This window comes from Orycteropus afer, unplaced genomic scaffold (assembly GCF_000298275.1).
Source record: "Orycteropus afer afer isolate SDZICR_OR568_19922 unplaced genomic scaffold, OryAfe1.0 scaffold00168, whole genome shotgun sequence".
NCBI classification, from domain to species: domain Eukaryota; kingdom Metazoa; phylum Chordata; class Mammalia; order Tubulidentata; family Orycteropodidae; genus Orycteropus; species Orycteropus afer.
Window position 1 is genome coordinate 536,191 of NW_006921755.1, and position 21,386 is coordinate 557,576.

Consider the following 21,386-nt stretch of genomic DNA (forward strand, 5'->3'; position numbering starts at 1 on the left):
GAGTGTTGCCCTATTTGCTAAAGATGCCAACCCACACACACAAAAATTAAAAAAAAAAAAAAAAAAGTTACCATTGAGTCAATTCCAACTCACGGCAGCCCAGTGTGTATCAGAGTGGATCTGTGCTCCACAGTGTTTTCAATGGCTATGATCTTTCAGAAGTAAATCATCAGGCCTTTCTTCCATGGTGCTTCTGAGTGGATTCAAGCTGCTGAACTTTGACTTAACCATTTGCACAACAAAGGAACTCCAAAGGATGCCATGTTGTTGTTGTTGTTTGCCGTTGAGTTGGCCCCGACTCATAGCGACCCCTCCTTGGGTTTCCTAGGCAGTATCACTACAGAAGTAGGATTGCCCAACCTTCCTTTCGAGAAGTGGCTGTTGGGTTTGAACCGCCAGCCTTCTGGTGAGCAGTCAAGTGCCTTAGGCACTATGCTACCAGAGCTCCTAAAGGATGCCATAGTGAGTAGTATTTCATCCATGCCCATGGAGGGCTTGATGAAGGCCTCATGTCCTGGTCTCAATCCTAGTGTTACCACACTTATTTCTACCTATTGAATGGGCAGTAACTTTTTCTGTGTTTCTCTCTGTCAAGTGCTACCTGTCCCATATTTCCTCAAGATTCCATTTTGGTAACTTTTTCCAGCCTTGGCTGGCAATGTTCAATCATTTTAGTAAATCTCCTCCACATAGTATTTAGCCAATACTTCACTATTTTACGTTTCAATAAACATGTATTTGTTGAATGTCCTACTATGTGCAGGGTACTTTGCTAATGATATAGGGATGTACATAAATAAAAGGCATGAATCTTGGCCTGATGGAGTTTAAAAATCTACACAAGTGTCAACAGAGGTACAGAAGAGGTGCCAGCATTCAAGATTCAGTGATAAGAGGAAGAGAACTAGACAGATATGATCCAAAAGACCCCTCACAACATGAGAGATTAGGGCATGCGGGATGAACAAAAAAATGTTTTTAAGAAAACAATTTCCTACGTGTAGGAAATGCTGTGAGAAAACATTGCAAAGGCAAGAATACAGAAGGTTCTGTTAGTCATAATAAGGTGACAACTGAGTGTTAGCATAGGTAGGATGGGAGATCAACCTAGAACCATAGATTGAATGAGGTTGTGGAAGCTGTGTGTGGGAGATGGAGAAGGAAGAACTTGATCAAAATGGTGTGTATTGGGAGGGTAGCTCTGGTAACAGGAGAATGTAGGGAGAACTAGCATTCACAAAACTAAATTTTAGATCACTACAGGACATCTGAGTAAATGCCAGAAAGCTAGTAAATGCCTTGTTGTTGTTATGTGCCATCGAGTTAGACCTGACTCATAGTGACCCCTCCTTGGGTTTCTGAGGAGGTATCACTATGGAGGTAGATTGCCCAGTCTTCCTTCTGAGGAGTGACTGGTGGGTTTGAACTACCAGCCTTCTGGTTAGCAGTCAAGTGCCTTAGGCACTATGCTACCAGTGCTCCTAGTAAATAGCTAAGCAGCCTCAAGGAGAACGTCCTGCAGGTTTGACCCTCCACCATTATGTTGGCCGGTCTGTGTTTGTCTCTTTCCCTCATGTTTCTCCCTCTGATTGACTTGTATATCACTAGTGTTGCTTTTCTTTGCTTTTATGTCCTTTTGAACTCTGGTAAGAGCTCTGCTGGTGTAGTGTCTAAGGAATGTGACTACTAACCAGAAGGCAGTGGTTTAAACCCACCAGCCATTCCTTGGAAGGAAGGTTGGGTAATCTACTTCTATAGTGATACCGCCTCAGAAACCCAAGGCGGGATTGCTATGAGTCGGATCTGACTCAACAGCAATGAGTTTGTTTTTTTTTTCTTTTTTAATGAACTCTGGTGAGGTCTTTGGTGAGCACCATGACCAAGTAAATATTATTGCCTGAGAATGATGATTCATTTCTGATACATCCCCTTCCTGAATTTTATAGTATTTGAATTGTGGTAATGATTATTAAAATTTCCTAAGGAAAACGTAATACTATTAAAGATTAATTTCTCACTGATATATTGAGCAGTATTACTCTTCCTTCATCAAACTACACCATATCATATTTTAGTCATATATTTTTAACACTCAGATCATTCCACATCAAAATTCTATATGTTCATAAGCACCACCTCATATAAATAATTCAGATTTGAATGCTGCAGAATCACCTCACTGAGTACTGCGTTGAAAAGTAATGTTTATTCTGGCACTACTGGGTCCCTGAGGCCTGTAAGTTTGATTGATTAAAATGGATTTTTTTCTTTTATGTGATTGTACAGGTTTTTTGAGAGGAATTTAGGAAGCATCTCTGCCTTATAGCCAACACATAGGCAGCACCTCTCATACTGGTTGTTTCTTAGGCAAAAAAAGTATAACTTTTTTTTTCTGTGGTAATAACCATGTTGATATTTTCCTGTGTCTTTGGCTTTCTGATATGAATTGCATCATTTAAAATAGTATAAACCAGTATGGAGAGGCAAAGTGTTTATAGTATAAAAAAATCAGCATACAAGGTTTTCCATAGTTTTGCTTTTTACAGCAGTTAAAACAAGGGGGAAAGAAAGTTGCTGTGCAGTGGCTTCTGAGTCATAGCAACCCCGTGTGTGTAAAGTTGAACTATACTCCATAGGTTTTCAAGGCTACGACCTTTCAGAAGTAGGTCACCGAGCCTTTCTAATGAGGTGCCTCTGGTTGGGTTTGAACCACCTGCCTTTCAGTTAGTAGTCAAGCACTTAACTGTTTGGACCACCCAGAAACTAAGTTACATCTTTGTTATGGTAACTGTATTCCTGCACCTCAATTGTGTTTGAAATGTGTGCTATTGCAACAAAGGAATATGCAAGTAAGCAACCTGGAGACTTTAAGAAAGAGTTTAGGTGTCAGACGGGGAAACTGTCTTCAGGCTCATTTCTTTCTGTCTTGGACCAGAAGACACATTCTTGAATTGCAGTCAGTGACCAGTAGAAGGGAAAGATGTCTAGGTCTGGCAAGAGAGATAAATAATCATATCTGTGCATAGAAAATCAAGTTGAATCTTATCAATGTGGTGAGCTAGAAGGGCTTGTGAGGAAAAGAGATGGTGTCTTAACCCTTGAGATCTATGCTTTAAACAAAATTGTATTTAAAAAAAAAAAAAAAGGACACATGAAGATTTGTGCTCTCAAACCCCAAGGCTGCCTGCTTTTAAATGGTGAGAATAAGACTTCTTTTCATCCTTTACTTTTCCTATAGTGTTGCATCCCCTAGTAAAGTTGTAAGTGACAAGTGAAAAGATTAGTGGGAGTCTATAAACTCGAAGCTATCATCCAGCATCTAGAACCAATCTTGGCTGCACCTTGAAAGTATTTTGACCACAGTACTTTGAGCAATCAGATAAAAAGCTGGCTAAGAAATAAGTCTCTTTGATTTCAACTGTAATTTATTTTGATTTTCCATTGTCTTCATATGTCCATTGTATATGTAAGGCCCCTGAAAGAACCTGTTGTTTATAGGGTAGGGTCTGTTCTACTTGATGAGAAACTAATTAGAAAATAAGACACAATTTATATTTTAAAGCTCAACTTTCATGAAGTTTATATTCTGTGGCACTGTAGGGTTAGCTGAGTTCAGCAGAGATAAGAAACATGACATGTGACAAAGTTGGGGTCATCTGCTTTCCCGCTTTCGCTTTCGTTATTCATACTTTCCTTCCCCTCTCTAAGCAAAAGCAATTTTCCCAAAGGTCACCAAAAGGCATTGGTGTAACAATGTTTCAAAAAGTCTCTTTCTTGAATTATAGAATTAACATCAGTCTCTTATATATTTTTAATTTTGGCTTTCATTTTATACATATTTTCCACAATTTATATAAGTCTGCACTATTATAACTTAGCAAATGCCTTCATTGCTAAGGAATATTTTTCTTTACCCTTTAATAGTTGATGATAGTATTGTAAGCCTTTACCAATAGTAGGAGAATTTATTACTTTATAATCACATAAGTCTTGCCATTAATTGACTATTATGTCCATTTGTAGATAAATAATTATAAAACAGACCATATAAAGTTAACTTTTTATATTTTAAACTTCCTGATTATTCATTTATATTTAAGCTAAAAAGACTTAAATGTCTCTGCTCTATTTCCTTTAAAGTTAATTTACTTTCAGTGAGAAAAGGCATAGCATACAGAAAATGTCAGGTATTAATAGATGGAAAGTAATAAAGAAATCCATTAGTGTTAACATCTCTATTATTTCAAAATTCCATTAGTTATGCAGGTAAATGGAAAACTACAGGAGTTAAGCCAGGTTCTTAATTCCCAGCTACTGCCCTTCATGAGTAATGATGTTTTAAGCCTAAGAAGCAGAATCTCATCCATTTAAAATGAATGAACCATGATGAAAGATGTCAGGTATAATTCAGGTTGAAATTTTGGGTTTTAAGCTTTGTATTATATCTGTCAATGGAAGGCTATTTTCTTTAACTGTTATTGAGTGCAGAATTCTAAAATACTCAAATAGAAAAACAGATCTGCATAGTAGAGGAGAAAAATAAAATTATTTTCTAATTTTCACTTAGAGCCCTCAGTTAGTGGTCCATTGTAGGATACTCACTGGCCAGACTTTCACATCCTTATTTCTTTACTCAAATCTATGCTTAGGTACTTATGTACTTGTGAATCCAAAGACCAGCTGTTAAACAGAGAAGTATAATGACTTATACCTTTTTTATACTATTTTTTTCAGAGCAAGGACAATCTTCTTCCTCTGCTCAGATTTTCATAATGCAAACCAGAACATAAATCTAATGTGTCTCTCCAAAAACATACTTTTTCAGATATTTAAAAAAAAAATAGTTGTCAAATCATTTCCAGCGAATGGTAACCCCATGTGCATCAGAAATCTGTGTTCCATAGGATTTTGAATCATTGATTTTTTCGCTGTAGATCACCAGGCCTTTCTTGTGAGATGGCTCTGGGTAGACTTGAACTGCCAGCCTTTCAGTTACCAGCCAAGTGTTCAGCGATTTACACCACTCAGGGACTCCTTTCAGATGTTACTAACACCAATATCAAGAGAGAGAGTATTAAAATTTTGAAATGGTAAGTTATTGATAGGAATTTAGGGATCAAAGTGTGCTTGTGACTGTTGGCAGAGCAATATCACTAAACTGTATATGTGTTTGGTTTGCTCCCAAGATTTCATATCCTGCAGTGTAGAACCTAAGAATATTAACTTACATGCTATTTCATATTTTCATAGCATTGCAAAAATATCCAATTCTTATAAATTAGATGTTTTCAACCCAGTAAGACTTCTTCAATGTGTGATTCAAATTTATTACATCAGAGTTTCTTATCACTGCTATTTCAACGAATTGAAGTGTAATAGAAATAAGCAAACAAATAAAAAAACCTGATCCTATAACTGAATCACATTAAAACTTTACTCAGGGACAAGTGTTTGGAAATATTAAATGACATAATATGAACAGAAACTTTTAGTAGTTGAGTTACAATTTCAACATTCTGAATCTGTGACTAGTCAAATATTGAAACTCTTGCTTGGTGTGACAAGTTGCTACGAAAGGAAGGGAGGTAAATTTTTACTTTCCTTATTTGTATCTTGACTTTCTTGTATTGCCTTTTTCATTAAATATTTATTATACTCATTTATTCAAAGAAGATTAGAAAAGTATGATGCACAAAAAGGAAGAAGAAAAAGAAAATCTATTTCCCAAAGATACTCACTCCTTCTTGTATTTTATTTTGTGACAGCAACAAGGGGTAAGGATCTTCATAATGCTTTACAAAGAGGTGGAACTCGCTCTTGGAATCAATAGTGAATACAGCAAGAAGACTTTAATGCGCCTGCACCCCAACATAAAGGTATGGAAGTTCATCTTGGTGAACAACGTTACTTCTTTATTATTCTGTAGGAGCTTGTCAGATCTGTTTAAGTGTTTTACTCTAGGCAGTGGTAATCTGGAGAACTTGCTGGTTTATATTTTTAATAAATAACTTTGCATCTTTTCTCAGTCATGAAATAGAAACTATACTTATACTCCCTATGTCAATGAGGTCAGCCGAGTTCACATTTGCGCTTCACTGGCCCTTATCACTGAAAGTGACAGTTTAGCCAAGAACAAGCTTCCTAGAGTTGTTCTTAGATGTGATCTTCCTGTGACATCCCCTGAATACTGCTGCAACAAAGTGAGCCCCTCTACGTGTCAAAGGGCTTTTCTTACTAATGAAAACTAAAACCAAACCAGTGGCTATCATGGCTGTTTGATTCATGGTGACCACATATGTGACAAAGTAGAACCATGCTCCATAGGGTCTTCGGTGGTTGTGATCTATCAGAAATAGATTGCCAGATTATTCTAATGAGGTACTCCTGAGTGGATCTGAACCAACAAACTTTTACTTAGTAGCCAAACGCTAAACCATTTGCTTCACCCAGGGTACTTCTCTTATTCATAGCACCTACTTTAAAAAGAATATTGGTAGCACAGTGGTTCAGCACTTTGCTGCTAATGGAAAGGTCAGTAGTTCGAACTCACCAGCATTCCACAGGAGAAAGATGTGGCAGTCTGCTTCCATAAAGATTATAACCTCAGAAACCCCACAGGGTAGTTCTACCCTGTCCTGTTGGTTGCTAAGAGTTAAAATCGACTCAGCAGCAATGGGTTAGTATAAAATAATAATAAAGTAAATAAAAATGGTGAGCAGTTTGAAAACTTTCTGATACTTTACCAAAGACCTAAAACGTTTGTCAATAAATATTGCTTAGTCATTTAGATACATTGGGACTTAATCAATTAATAAATCTCAAAAAAAAAAAAAAAAAAAAAACCTAACTGCTTTTGGGTCGCTTCTGACTCATAGTGAGTCTTCCTTGGGTTTCTGAGGTGGTTTCTCTATGGAAGTAGATTGCTCAGTTTTCCTTCTGAGGAGTGGCTAGTGGGTTTGAACTGCCAACCTTCTGATTAGTAGTTAAATGCCTTAGGCACTATGCCGCCAGAGCTGCTAATAAATCTCCAGCAGGGTTCAAATACATAAGAATGTAATATTTCACTTTCTTAAAAAATAAAATAAAAATGTTTATTTCTCTCAAAGGTTGAGTTTTTGAGTTGGATCATTTCTAAACATTATTCATTCCTTTACCAAATTTTTGTCAAACACCTACTATGTGCAAGAAAATGTGCTAGGATGAAAGAATTCTATCTTTAAGTCACACAAAGCAAACATAAATTGTTTTTCTTTTTGTTGGTTTGTTTTAATTGTAATTTGGGTGAAAGTTTACAGAGTAAATTTGTCTTCCATTCAAAAATTTGTATGTATTTTGTTACATGACATTGACTGCAATCCCCACAAAGTCATAACACTCTTCACACTTCCTCCTTGTGTTTACCGTTTCCATCCATTCTTCTTTCCTATCCCTTCCTGCCTTCAAACCTTTATCCCTTGACAAACGCTAGCTACCCTTTTAATCTTGTATGGTTGACCACCTTGGTGTTTTTATTCACCTTACAGGCCTATCATTTGGCTGAAAGTTGAGCCATGGGAGTAAGTTCAGTTCTAAGCTTGAAGAGTGACTGAGGTCCATTGTCTCAGGGGTTCCACCAGTCTCTGTCAGACTGGTCTTTTTTTATGATTTTGAGTTTTGTTCCACACTTTTCTCCCACTCTACCAGGACCTCCTGTTGTGATCCCTGCAGAGCAGTTGGTGGTGGCTGCCAGGCACTATCTAGTTTTTCTAGTCTCAGAGTTGTGAAGGCTAAGGTTCCTATGATCCATCTAAACTAATTGTTTCCATTTGTCTTTGATTTTCTTCACTCTTCATTACTTCAAATGGGGAGAGATCGATGGTTGCACTTTGGCCACTGGCAAAGTTTTTTTTTTTTAATTTTATTGTGATTTGGGCGAAAGTTTACAGAGCAAATTCATCTTCCATACAGCAGTTCACATACACTTTGTCTCATGACATTGACTGTAATCTCCCACAATTCAACAGCTCTCCTCTTCCTCCCCATAGCCACTTCTTCCATGTCCTTCCCTCCATGCACTCCTGCCCAGCCCCAAGCTGTCTCCCTGTGCATACACAGCCCTTCTATTCTCCCATGATTGAGCTCTCCAAGGAGGGTAGCTACCTAATGTAAATGTTCAGCTCATATGCCTGTATTTTGTTTGGCTGGAAGCCACAGGAGTGGGTTCAGTTCCAGACCTAAAGGGCAGGTAGGGGCCATAGTCTCAGGTTCCACCAGGCTCTATCAGACCAGCAAACCTGGTCCCCCCCTTTTTTTTTTTTTTTAAATGATTTTGAGTTTTTTTCCACATTGTTCTCCCATTCTATCCAGGATCTCCTGCATGATGTTGTCGTTGTTGTGTGCCGTTGAGTCGGACCCGACTCATAGCAATCCCTCCTTGGCTTTCCAAGGCAGTATCACTATAGAAGTAGATTGCTCAACCTTCCTTCTGAGGAGTGGCTGGTGGATTTGAACTGCCAGCCTTCTGGTTAGCATTCAAGTGCCTTAGACACTATGCTACCAGAGCTCCTTGGTCATGATGTATTATTTATTTATTTATTTTTGATATGTTGTTGGATTCTGTTTATTGGGATTTTGTTAAGAATATTTATGTCTGTGTTTATGAACCACGTTGTCTATAATTTTCTTTTTTAGTAATATCTTTGCCTGGTTTTTGTATCAGGGTTATGCTTGCCTCATAAAATGAGTTCATGAGTATTCAATCCTTTTCTATATTCTGGAAAAGTTTTAGCAGGATTGGTGTCAGCTCTTCTCTGAGTGTTTCATTGAATTCAAGAATGAAGCTGTTCTGGTACCCTAGTGCCTCTCTAATAAGAATATATCACAAATGGAATGGCTTTAACAAACAGGAGTTTATTCTCTCATAGTTTTGAGGCTTTAAGTCCAAGTTCAAAGTGCCAGGCTCTGGGGCCTGGGTGAAAGCCCCTCAGCCTTGGGCTTCTGCTCTGCCTCTTGTTCCTGGCCCACTGAAGCTGGAGGTGTCTCTTCACTCAGGCAGCTACTGGCTACTGAGGCTAAAAAGCCTAAGGTCAACAAATAAAATGGCATAGTTCCGATGTTACCAAACCACATGGCCGGCCATTAATTCAAGTCCATTGTAAGTCCCAAGATCGGCAGAGCATGGCAGGCTGCTGAACAACAACATGGCTACATGCAGGGTTCAAGCGTGCCATAAACTTGAGACTATCCCCAAGCCTTCTCCTTATATACAGGAAGCAGACTACATCCCAAAGGCAGCTACTCAGCTGCTTGTGGTAGATGCCACCATGGAGTTGATTGCTAGTCTCACCATTTCATCATAGGGAATAACTACCACCAGCTGCCCAGCCACTGAACCAGGCCCAGCCAAGTTGACACATAAACTTAACCACCACAGGAGCCATCTCTGCCAGAACTCTTTTTTGTTGGGGGCTGTTTTTATGACGTGTTCTATTTCGTCTTTTGTGATGAGTCTGTTCAAATATTCTATCTCAGATTGTCTTAGTTTGGGTAGGTAATGTGTTTGTAGAAATTTGTCCATTTCTTTTAGGTTTTCAAATTTATTGGAGTATAGCTGTTCATAGTGTTCTGTTATTATTCTTTTTATTTCAGTTGGTTCTGTTGTGACATCATCTATTTTATTTCCTATTCATGTTATTTACACCTTGTCTTTCTTTTCCTTTTTTAATTTGCCAGTGGTTTTCAATTTTATTAATCACTTCAAGGAACCAACTTCTAGTCTGATTTATTCTTTCTTTTGTTTTCTGTTTCATTTATTTTTCTTGAATCTTTATTATTTCTTTATCCTAGTGACTGTAGGCTTTATTATTTTTTACTTTTCTTTTTCTAATTGCCAAAAATACTGGGTTACAATGGCGATTTCACAGTTGTTGTTGTTGTTGTTATGTGCCGTCGAGTCAGCCCTGACTCATAGCGACCCCTCCTTGGTTTCCGAGGCAGTATCACTACGGAAGTAGGATTGCCCAACCTTCCTTCCGAGGAGTGGCTGGTGGGTTTGAACCGCCAGCCTTCTGGTTAGCAGTCAAGTGCCTTCTTTTTTAATATGTATGTTTATTGCTGTAAATTGTCTTCTGAGCACTGCTTTTATTGTGTCTCAAAGATTTTGGTATGTTGTGTTTTCAATCTCATTTAATTCAAGGATTTTTTTTACTTCATTTTTCATTTCTTCTACTACCCAGTAGTTTTTAGTAGGGTGTTATTCAGTTTCCATGTGTTTGATATTTTTCCTTCTTCTTCCTGTTGTTGATTTATAATTTTATAGCACTATGATCTGATAAGATGCTTTACAGTTTTTCAACATTTTTACATTTATTGAGGCTTGCTTTGTACCATAATATGTGGTTATTTTGGATAATGTTCCATGTATACTGGAAAAAAATGTATATCTTACAGTTGTTGGGTGGAGTGTTCTGTATACATGTGTGAGGTCACATTGATTGATTGTGTTGTTTAGATCTTCTGTATCTTTGCTGAGTTTCTTTCCAGTTGTTCTGTCCTTCTTTGAAAGTAGTGCATTAGAGTCTCCTTCTATTATTGTAGAGTTAGCTATTTCTCTTTTCACTTTTCTTAAAGTTTGATTTATATGTTTTGAGGCTTTTCATTAGGTGTGTAGATACTTATTATTGTTATGTCATCTTATTGGGTAGACTAGTTATTGTCACTCCAGCTCTTTTATGGTTGCCTTTTGCTTGATATGTATTTTTCCATCCTATTTTCAGGATTCTGACTTTGTCCTTCATTTTAGAAAGTTTTATTATGATATGTCATGGTGATTTTCTTTTGGAGTATATCTTATTTGGGGTTTGTGGTAGTTAAGTTTGTGTATCAACTTGGCTGGGCCTGGTTGACTGGCTGAGGAGCTGGATGTAGTATTATCCATAACGATGGAATCTACTGTGAGCAGCTGAGTAGCTGTTTTAGGGATATGGTCTGCTTCCTTTATATAAGGAGAAGCCTTGGGGAATGGTCTCTAGCTTACGGCACACTTGAACCCTGCATGTAGCCAAGTTGTTCAGCAGCCTGCCATGCTCTGCTGATCTTGGGACTTTCGGTGGACTTGAATCAATGGCCTGCTGTGTTGTTTGGTAACATTGGGACTGTGCCATTTTATTTGTCAACCTTGGTCTTGTTAGCTTCAGCAGCCAGTAGCTGACTGAGTGAAGAGATTCCTCTAGCTTCAGTGGGCCAGAAACAAGAGGCAGAGCTGAAGTCCAAGGTCCAGGGACTTTCACACAGCCCCTAGAGCCTGGCACTTGGAACTCAGACTTCTAGCCTCCAAAAACTGTAAGAGAATAAATTCCTGTTTGTTAAAGCCATCCCATTTGTGGTATATTCATGTCATAGCAGCACTAGGTAACAAGAACAGGGTTCATTGAGCTTCTTGAATGTATATCTTTTCATGATACTAGATTATGGCAGTGGGGGGACTCTTGACCAGCTGCCAAGCAGGTGGCTTGAATCTCTGGTCACCAGGAGGTTATACAGTATAAACTCTATTAGGGTAATGGAGCAATCACACTTCTCTAGTTGCTGGACACTGATGTGGGTACTACCTGTGCAGTCCTGTGTGAATAGACATGGTTATCTGGTCCCTGCCCCAATCAAAACACTGCTTGCAACATTTCAACATGGCTGTGCTATGCCAGGCTAGTTGGCAATTCATCACTCCATATGTCTCTTTATTTGCTGTTTTTGTTCAGTTTCTTCTTCTAATCTATATTTGATCTATATCTTTATCCTTTCCTTTGAAGCCTAAGAATCCAGAGCTGTCATCTGTATGTGTTTCCCTTGTTTCTGGCGTTTTTGTTGCAGAGAGTCTGAATGGAGTCTGCCTAGTCTGCCATCTCAACTTAAAGAAAACAAGAATCCTCACAACTGGACCAATAAACAGTGTCACAATAAATGGAGAAAAGACTGAAGTTGTCAAAGTTTCCATATTACTTGGTTCCACAATCAACACCAATGAAAGCAGCAATCAAGACATCAGATGATATATTACACTGGGCAAATCTGCTGCAAATGACCTCTTTAAAGTGCTGAAGAGCAAAGATGTCTCTTTGAAGACTAAGGTGCACCTAACTCAAGCCATGGTATTTTCAACCTCTTATGCATGTGGAATCTTCTGTGCAGCTGTTTTATCCTGTCAATTCTCCAAAACAAAGAAGACTCGATGCTTTTGAGTTGGCGAAGAATATTGGAAGTACCATGGACTGCCAGAAGAAGTAACAAATCTGTTCTGGAGGAAGTGCAGCCTGAATGCTACTTGGAGGCAAGAATGGCCAGACTTTGTCTCACCTACTTTGGTCATGTTGTTAGAAGGGACCATTCCCTGGAGAAAGGTACCATGACTGGTAATGTTGAGGGTCAATGAAACAGGGGAAGGCCTTCAACAAAATGGATTGACACAGTAGCTGCTATCATGGGCTCAGGCATAGCAAGGATTGTGAGGCCGGCACAGGACCAAGCAGTGTTTCGTTCTGTTGTACATAGCATCGCTATGAGTAGACACCAACTCAATGGCACCTAACAACAACAACAACAAAGTCTGCCATCTTGGAACCTCCTATAATTTGTTCATGAATAACTGAAAGAATAGAGTTTATACTGTTCACTCCTGAACAACAACAACAACAACAACAACAACAAAAAGGATCAAAGATAAATACAATTAAAGAGATCAGAATATTCAGGCTTCATTAGATGTCTTTGTGATTTCTGGTTTGACACACCTCACATACAATAAGTACCACTTAAAAAGTGGTACTTATGAACTCCTTGGTAAATGAATGAAATATATATATATATATAGAGAGAGAGAGAGAGAGAGAGAGAGAGAGAGCAAAGAATAAGTGAGGAATTAAGACAACAAAAAGATTAAACAATTTGCATCTATAAGGAAAGATTAAGGGAATTAGGGATTTTCAGCCTAGAAAGTAGTGGCCTTACAGACAACTTAAAGATTATCTACAAGTAGAAGAATTACAAAAGATGGTGATTAGCAGTTTTTTTATGTCCTTTAAGTACCTGATGAGATAAGAAAAGTTTTAAATTAATTGCAATATATTGAAAAATCATTTAGTGTAATGTTAAAAGGAAACACAAGATTTAACAGCATGTATATTATGTTTAGGAGCTCTGGTAGCATAGTGCTTAAGGCACTTGACAGCTAACCAGGAGGCTGGCGGTTCAAATCCACCAGCCACTCCTCAGAAGGATGGTTGGGCAATCTACTTCCGTAGTGATACTGCCTCGGCAACCCAAGTAGGGGTTGCTATGAGTTGGGTCTGACTCAACGGCACATAACAAAAACAACATACTATGTTTAAAATTATGTTAGAGAAAAATAACCATAAGAGTGAAAATATGAGAAAATGGTAATGGTATTGGATTAAAGTGATGGGATTTTATATGTTTTCTTCTTATCTCTATTTTTAAAATTTTGCTTAATGTAGATAAATTATTTTTATAAAATAAAATTTTCCTAATAAAAGTGTACAACAGTTGAGATTTAGGTTAAATAATGGTAAGCAAAGCCTTATTAAAAGTAGTTGCTGGAGCCCTCTTCCATTGCTGGTGGAATTGTACAAAAGTACAGCAACTGTAGAAGACAGTTTGTTGGTTCCTCAAAAAGTTAACCAGAGAATTACCACATGATACAGTACTTCCATTCTTAGGTATATACCCAAAAGAATGAAAAGCAGGAACAGAAACAGTTACTTGTATGCCCATGTTCATTGTGACACTATTCACAGTAGTCAAAAGTGAAAACAGCATAAATGTCTATAAACAAATGAATGGATAAACAAAACATGCATACATGCATTGGAATAGTATTCACCTGTAAAGAAAAATGGAGTCCTGATATATGCTTTAACATGGATGAATCTTAAAAACATTATACGGATTGAAATAAATCAGTAACAAAAGAACAAATATTATATGATCTAATTTACATGAAATATCTGGAATGCACAAGTGTATGGAAAGCAAAGTTTTAGTAGTTAACAGAGGTAGATGGGAAGAAGGGAGAAAAGAAGACACAATGCTTAGAGACAGTGACCTTCTGTTAATGGTGATGGAAGATTTGGAAACTGTTAAGAATGATGGTTGAACAAAATGATGAGCATGATATCACGGAACTGTGCATATGAAAGAAGCTCTGGTGACACGGTGGTTAAGGCATTCTGCTACTAACCAAAAGGTTGGCAGTTTGAACTCACCAGCTACTCCGTGGGAGAAAGATGAGGCAGACTGCTTCCATAAAGATTTGCAGCCTTGGACACTCTATGGGGTAGTGCTACTCTGTGTGTCCTCTAGGATTGCAAGGGATTGAAATTGACTCAGCAGAGGGTTTGGTTTGATTTGATTTTTTTTGTACATGTGAAGACTGTTGAAATAGCAAGCATTTTGTTACTTATGTATATACCACAATAAAAAATTAATTAATTAAAAATTGCGGGGAAAAAAAAATTTGCCAAATATTCAAATATTTTTGAAATCTGTCTACTTAAAGGCATATGAAAATAGGATACACCAGGTTGGGGTTGTTTAGGAGAATTCTGTTTGAAAGAAGGAGGTTAATATCAAAGTCCATTTCAAATCAAGAACTGCCAAAAATATATTCTATATTCATTATGTTTGATTTATTTTTTTCCTCTCAAGGTGATGAGGCACCCAGACCATGTGTCATCTACCGTGTATCTGTGGGCTCATCATGAGAAGCTTGTCATTATCGACCAGTCTGTGGCCTTCGTGGGTGGGATTGACCTGGCCTATGGAAGATGGGATGACGATGAGCACAGACTTACAGATGTGGGCAGCGTGAAGCGTGTCACTACAGGGCAGTCCCTTGTGTCCCTCACAGTAAGATAAACTTCAACTTTATAGAGCTGTGGTAAATGAAAATAAGTTGTTTGTTGTTGTTGTTGTTGTTATGTGCCTTCAAGTTGGACCCTACTCCTAGCAACCCCTCCTTGGGTTTCTGAGGAAGTATCACTATGGAAGTAGATTGCCCCATCTTCCTTCCGAAGAGTGGCTGGTGGGTTTGAACCTCCAGCCTTCTGGTTAGCAGTCAAGTGCCTTAGGCACTATGTTACCAGAGCTCCCAATAAGTTGTATAAACAGGTATTAATAGAATGACATTGATTGATTATTGATTGAGAGGCTATATATCCCTGTAGGAGTAAAGAATATGAGTCAAATATCAGGTAGACCTGGTTTCAGATATCAGCCTCACTCCCTAGCTATCATGTAACCTTGGGCGAATAACATCTGTTAGTCTTCTCTTGTAAAATGGGGAAAGTAGTTGTAGAGTTGTTAACATAAAGCCTGACAGATCCTAAATTCTGGTAACTGATTTTATAGCTAATGCTATAAGATGATCATAGATTAAATGAACTAATAATTGTGAAGCTTAGGTTGGTGCTGGGCATATAGCAGTCACTCAAAATTACCATTTTTATCATTTATTCCTGCATTATTTTGAAAAATATTTCAGGCAGCTTACATAAATACTTGCAATTCAAACATCATTTTAAGGATATAGTAGTGGTGGTAGCAATGGTAGAATGAACCAAAAGCAGCAGTTCCCTCAGGTGCAATATTGTGGCTTTTCCAGTGACTCAAATTGGTCATCAGGATGTAATTTATGGGATGAGTTTGGATGTTAGTGATCATTACTAATTCATGACCATCATTACTGAATTGAGAGCACTGAGTTTTACAACCAAAGGTGGTATGATTTCCATACATTTAATTTTAGAGTACCTGTTAGCTACTTTTTAAGTCTGGAGTAAAATTTGATTTCCTATTACTTGAATTTAGGAGCTCTCATAGCGTAGTGCCTAAGGCACTTAACTGCTAACCAGAAGGCTGGCAGTTCAAATTCACCAACTACTCCTCTGAAGGAAGGTCGGACAATCTACTTCCATAGTGATACTGCCTCAGAAACCCAAGGAGTGGTCACTATGAGTCATAACAACAACAACAACATTACTTGAATTTAGGACTGACTTGAATTTTTCCCCAAACATTCAAAACCTTTGGTATTTTTTAGAGTCTATGTTTCAATAATTTTTCTTCTTTCTACATTGTTGTTGTTGTTGTTATGTGCTGTCGAGTCAAATCCGACTCATAGCGACCCCTCCTTGGGTTTCCGAGGCAGTATCACTACGGAAGTAGGATTGCCCAACCTTCCTTCCGAGGAGCGGCTGGTGGGATTGAACCGCCAGCCGTCTGGTTAGCAGGCAAGTGTCTTAGCCACTATGCTACCAGAACTCCCTTGAAATTCTATGTTTTGTTTATCACAATTAACATTTAAGGAGCATATAATATTTTGTATGGTTTTTATCATATCTGTCTGGTCATGTTAACTATTACCAATAGTCATATCAAAAAGCTAATATTGTAAATCTAGACTGGAACTTTGGGCTAGCCTGATGGGCTGGTCTGTGTTTTTTTCCTTTTCTCCATTGCCAAATTTTTCTTTAACCTAGATGCATTATTTTTATAACTTTTAAAAAGTTCATAAACAAAACTGTGAAGTAATCAGGATTTAGGTTAGATAACAGTGGACATCCTTATTAAAAGCAGTTGTAAAGGTTTATTGGACGCATCCCATTTAACCCTTTCATGATCAAATTATTTTCTGCTTTTAATTTTTTTTTCCATGTGTTTTCACTAGTGAAATGCATTCTGAAGTCAAAGGAAATAAAATTTGAGATAATATGGATTTTGATACAATTACTTGGGACACATATGTCCCAAGTGGACTCTGGTAGTAGGACTAGTGGAGTGAGGCCCATTCCTTCAGATTCACACAATTATACAGGTCCCTGCCACGTGATAGCATATACTACCACTGGGATAAAAGCTTCCCAAGAAACTTGAGAGTCAGAAAATATAGGTGGGCAATGTATGTCCCATGGATCATGAAATGGTTAAAGGATATAATGATAGGTTATGTCAGATTGTGGTCATTTAGAGACAAGTCTATTTGAAAGCAGGAAGACATTAATATCTCACAGTACATTTTAATTCAAGAGCTGCCAAAATATCTATATGGTTATTAAAATTTTTGATGGGCTCCATCTTATTTTAATGTTGGAATTGTCAGTGACTTTTCTGGGAAAACAGCACTTCAGTGAATAGGTAACAAGGAAAATGATTGACAGCAGAAACATCACATACTTAATGTTTATCAGAGGAACTTCAATAGCTCAGAAGTTAATGTAACTCAAGTATTGGAGGGGAAAAATGTTAACTGATAGGGAATTTTAAGAATTTGGCTTACTGAAAGATAAACTATAGTGGAACATCTGATGTTCCTTCTTGAACATTTCAATTGTTCACCATTGCCCTGTTGCTGACTTCAGGAAGTTATTGTATGTTTGTGCTAGAGTCTCCATCATTTGTGCCCATTATCCCTCAGCACTACAGTATATCTTATGCAGTGCCTTTTTTTTTTTTTTTTTGTAAATATTTCCTCAGGCTGAAACAGCAGAGTCTATAGAATCTATGACCCTCAAAGATAAAAGTGAATCGAATAAAAACCTGCCAATCTTAAAGAGTGTTGACGACATGGATTCAAAAATGAAAGGGATAGGAAAGCCAAAAAAGTTCTCCAAATTCAGCCTCTACAGGCAGCTCCACAGGCACCACCTGCAAAGTGCGGACAGCGTCAGCAGCATTGACAGCACCTCCAGTAAGTCATGATCCCTGCTTTAAATTGTGGTAACTACACTCTGTTCCTCTGTAGCCAGACTCTATACACCTGTTGTTAAAAATTTGTCTTTCTATAATGGAATAAAATGAGCAATATTGAAATCTCACTCTATCCTCCCACTGAATACCATGTGCCATTTTATGGCTTTGTTGCCTCATTTTGAACACATTTATTGTTTTAGTAACACAAAGTAGTCATGACAACCACAATTCTTGCTTCTGATGGTAACAGAATGACTAAGGATTCCTGTGCCAGGCCTTCAAGGAAGAAGAGAAGTATTAGGCATACTTCATAAACTTTTCTTAGAAGAAATTAATTTCTTTTCCCATCCAGAAATACATCGGGCTTATATGATCGAAGATTCTCTACAGCCTGTAAATTTATTATTCTTTTCAAATTGGTTTAAAGGCCTGCAATTTTCTGTTGCATGGAATTTATGACTGTTTTTATAGCCTTGACTACTTTTAAAAATGATTAAGTTTGCTTTCCAGTTTAGAAAACTTTATATATATAGTATATATATATATATACATACATACTCTGGTAGCTTAGTGCGTAGTGCGTAAGGCACTTGACGGCTAACCAGAAGGCCAGAAGGCTGGTGTTTCAAACCCACCAGCCACTCCTCAGAAGGAAGGTTGGGCAATCTACTTCTGTAGTGATACTGCTTCAGAAACCCAAGGAGGGGTTGCTATGAGTCGGTTCTGACTCGACGGTACATAACAACAACAACAACATATATATATATATATATATATATATTTGTTTGTTTTTTTTAAAAAAAACAAAAACTCTCAACTTTCTCCAGGTTATTTTAATCACTGTAGAAGTCATCAGAATTTAATCCATGGTTTAAAACCCCACTTGAAACTCTTTCGCCATTCCAGTGAATCTGAGCAGGGACTCGTTAGACCTAACATCGGTAAGTGATGTGTGAAGCAGCAGAACTTCTGTAAGCTTCAGCTTTTGCTGCATTGTCTGCTGTATGAGCAAGTGACTGTGTTTCTGGATTGGCTTTGTGTTTGCAGTTTTCATGCCACATATGTTATTGAGAGCTAGTACTGGATGCAAAGTGCTGGGTGGTACATAAGATCCTACCCCGCAAGAACTTAAACTCCAGCAGAGAAGATACAATGTACCTAATAACTGTGTGGGGCAGTGGTGGTTCAGTGGTAGAATTCTCTGCTTCCATGCAGGAGACCTAGGATTGATTCCTGGCCAATGCACCTCATTTTCAGCCCCATCCCATCTGTCACTGGAGGCTTTCATGTGATGCTGAGCAGGTTTCAATGGAGCTTGCAGACTAAGACAGACTAGAAAGAAAGATCTGGAAATCTACTTTCAAATATTAGCCTCTGAAAACCCGATGGGTCATAAAACCTTCATTGCATTACGCATGGGTTCAACATGAGTCAGGGAGTTGCCTTGACAGCAGTTAACAGCAACAACTGTGCAGTGAGTGACACAGGCAGTTTTGAAGTGTTACAGAAGATCTGTGGAAGGTGGGAGGACTTCCTCTGTAATGACCCAGAGAGACTTTCTTGAGAAGATGACATTAGAGTGAGGTCTGGAGGTAATTTGACTGAGGTGACTCAGTAAGAAGACATTACAGGTAAAACAAATGAGTTTAACAAAAGTGAGGGAATGGGAAAGTACCAAATGCTTTGAAATGTTAGAAAATAAAATATGTCATGTTGCTGAGATATGGCATTACATAGAAGACTATGAGGATATATATAATGGTCATATTTGGAGGCTTGAATACTAGGTTGAGGAGGTGAATGCTAGGTTGAGAATCTTAAAGGCCTTTGAATAGAAGTGTCATGTTTTAAGTGAGAATTTTTAGAAATTAAAATCGAATGACTTTTTGTAAGAAGAACCTGATTCTCAAAGAATGAATTGACTAGGGGAAAGATTATGGTGGTGGGAATTAAGAGGAATTTGGTAATTGATCAGATAAAGGGATAAAGAATAATAATAACAGATATCAACAGTGGTAAAATCATTAGCTAACATTTATGGTGTGCAGACTCCATAAATGGAGTGGAAAAGTACTCACTACCCTGAGTACTTGTAGTGTTTGGTAGTAATACTGTTACCTCCATTTTATAGACAGGGAAACTCGGCCTTGGAGATAAATGACTTGCCTGATGACAACTCAATTTTTCAGCCTCCCAGTCTCATGATAAGATTTGTGATTTAGCAGAAATGGAGATTATTGTATCAACTTTTGGGTGAAATTCCAAGGCCAGGGTTCAGTGTACTCTTCAGATAAGGGGGTTAGAACCCAGCTAATGGCTAGTGTGAATCACTTGTGTTTGACGGGAGCTAATGAACCTGTTAAAGTAAGCTGGACCTAGAGCCATGGTTCTCAGCATTCTTTAGTATAAGGCCCATTTTAATATCAAAGTATTTTTAGGGCCTTTGTACTTTTTAAAATGAATTAATTAATGTCATTTTGTCCATGATCCATGTAACTGTTAATTAAATTTATATTTTGTAAAGCATAATGACAATAAAAATATATTTTAAAATTAAGATCATATATGAAAGAGAGATTTTATTTATTTAGCATATAGCTAATTCTTGATGTATATATGAATTCAGGGACTATTCACAGTAATTCCTGCCTCAACAGAGTTTCAAAGCCCTCAGATTTGGAACCAGGAGGCCTCTGGGAAGTCCAGAGAGTCAGGTCAGGGCACATACAGGAGAAGATTGAAAGGTAAAGAATTTGAAACTGGTCCTGGTAGTTCCAGTACATGGCTTTGATGCTTTAGAACTGAAGGTTTGTTTTGTTTTGTTTTTTAATGATATGAAGGAATAAGGTTGTTAAACCATGAAGTCAAGGGGTCTCAATTATGATCAAGTCACCATGTTGCTGATGATGGGATTGGGGGAAAGTGGAAAAGATGATGTGAGCCAAGGGCTTAACACCTAACTCAGATCAAGATCAGGCTGAGAGTGGTGATGTCTGTAATGATGGTCTAAGGAGGCCAGTATGGATGGTTTGCAGGTATCCTTAACATGCACCACAGCCCCCTTACTAATAAATGGAATGGATTTCCAGTGCAACATTATTTATGAAGAGAAAAAAGAAAAAGTAAACAAACCTCGTTGGTTTATAGGACTTCAGCACTTCTAGCAACTGACTCTCCCTACAGGCATCTAGAAGGTCTCTCTAGGGCATGTGGCTCTTGAAGGATGGTTAGGAGGCCAGGCTGAGAGTATGAGGAGAACATTCCAGACAGAAGGAATAATGTCTCAACTTCACAGAGGGAAGTTATGAAAATACAGTGAGAAATGTGGTGTTTGGAGGCTATGGGTGAGTGCTGGAAGACAAGAGACCAGAAAGATAGATTGGTGCCAGGACTGGAGCCTCTAAGCATGCTAAGCCCTCCCAACTTGAATCTCCTGTAGGCAGTAGCTGATTCTAGAAGACTTTCTGGAGGGGAGGTTACATTTTAGAAATACAGTTCTGGGGACAGAGTGGTAATAGAGGGACCAGTCCATTATTTTCACTGACTATTGCAAGTCCACGAGAGCCAAAATATGATCTTGAATATATCCCTCCTGAATTTAGAGATCATCTAAAGAATAGATTTGATGCATTGAACACCAGTGACCG

General features: G+C 38.0%; 1 protein-coding gene across 1 annotated transcript in view; it reads left to right on the plus strand.

Moving 5' to 3' along the window:
- PLD1 (phospholipase D1) overlaps window positions 1-21,386 on the plus strand; it is a 233,712-nt gene that overhangs the window by 83,255 nt on the left and 129,071 nt on the right. Inside the window, exons 12-15 of the mRNA XM_007946610.1 lie at window positions 5,766-5,876; window positions 14,698-14,898; window positions 17,524-17,737; window positions 18,567-18,680. Of these exons, the coding sequence (XP_007944801.1) occupies window positions 5,766-5,876; window positions 14,698-14,898; window positions 17,524-17,737; window positions 18,567-18,680 (640 nt within the window). The remainder of the gene's footprint in view (window positions 1-5,765; window positions 5,877-14,697; window positions 14,899-17,523; window positions 17,738-18,566; window positions 18,681-21,386) is intronic.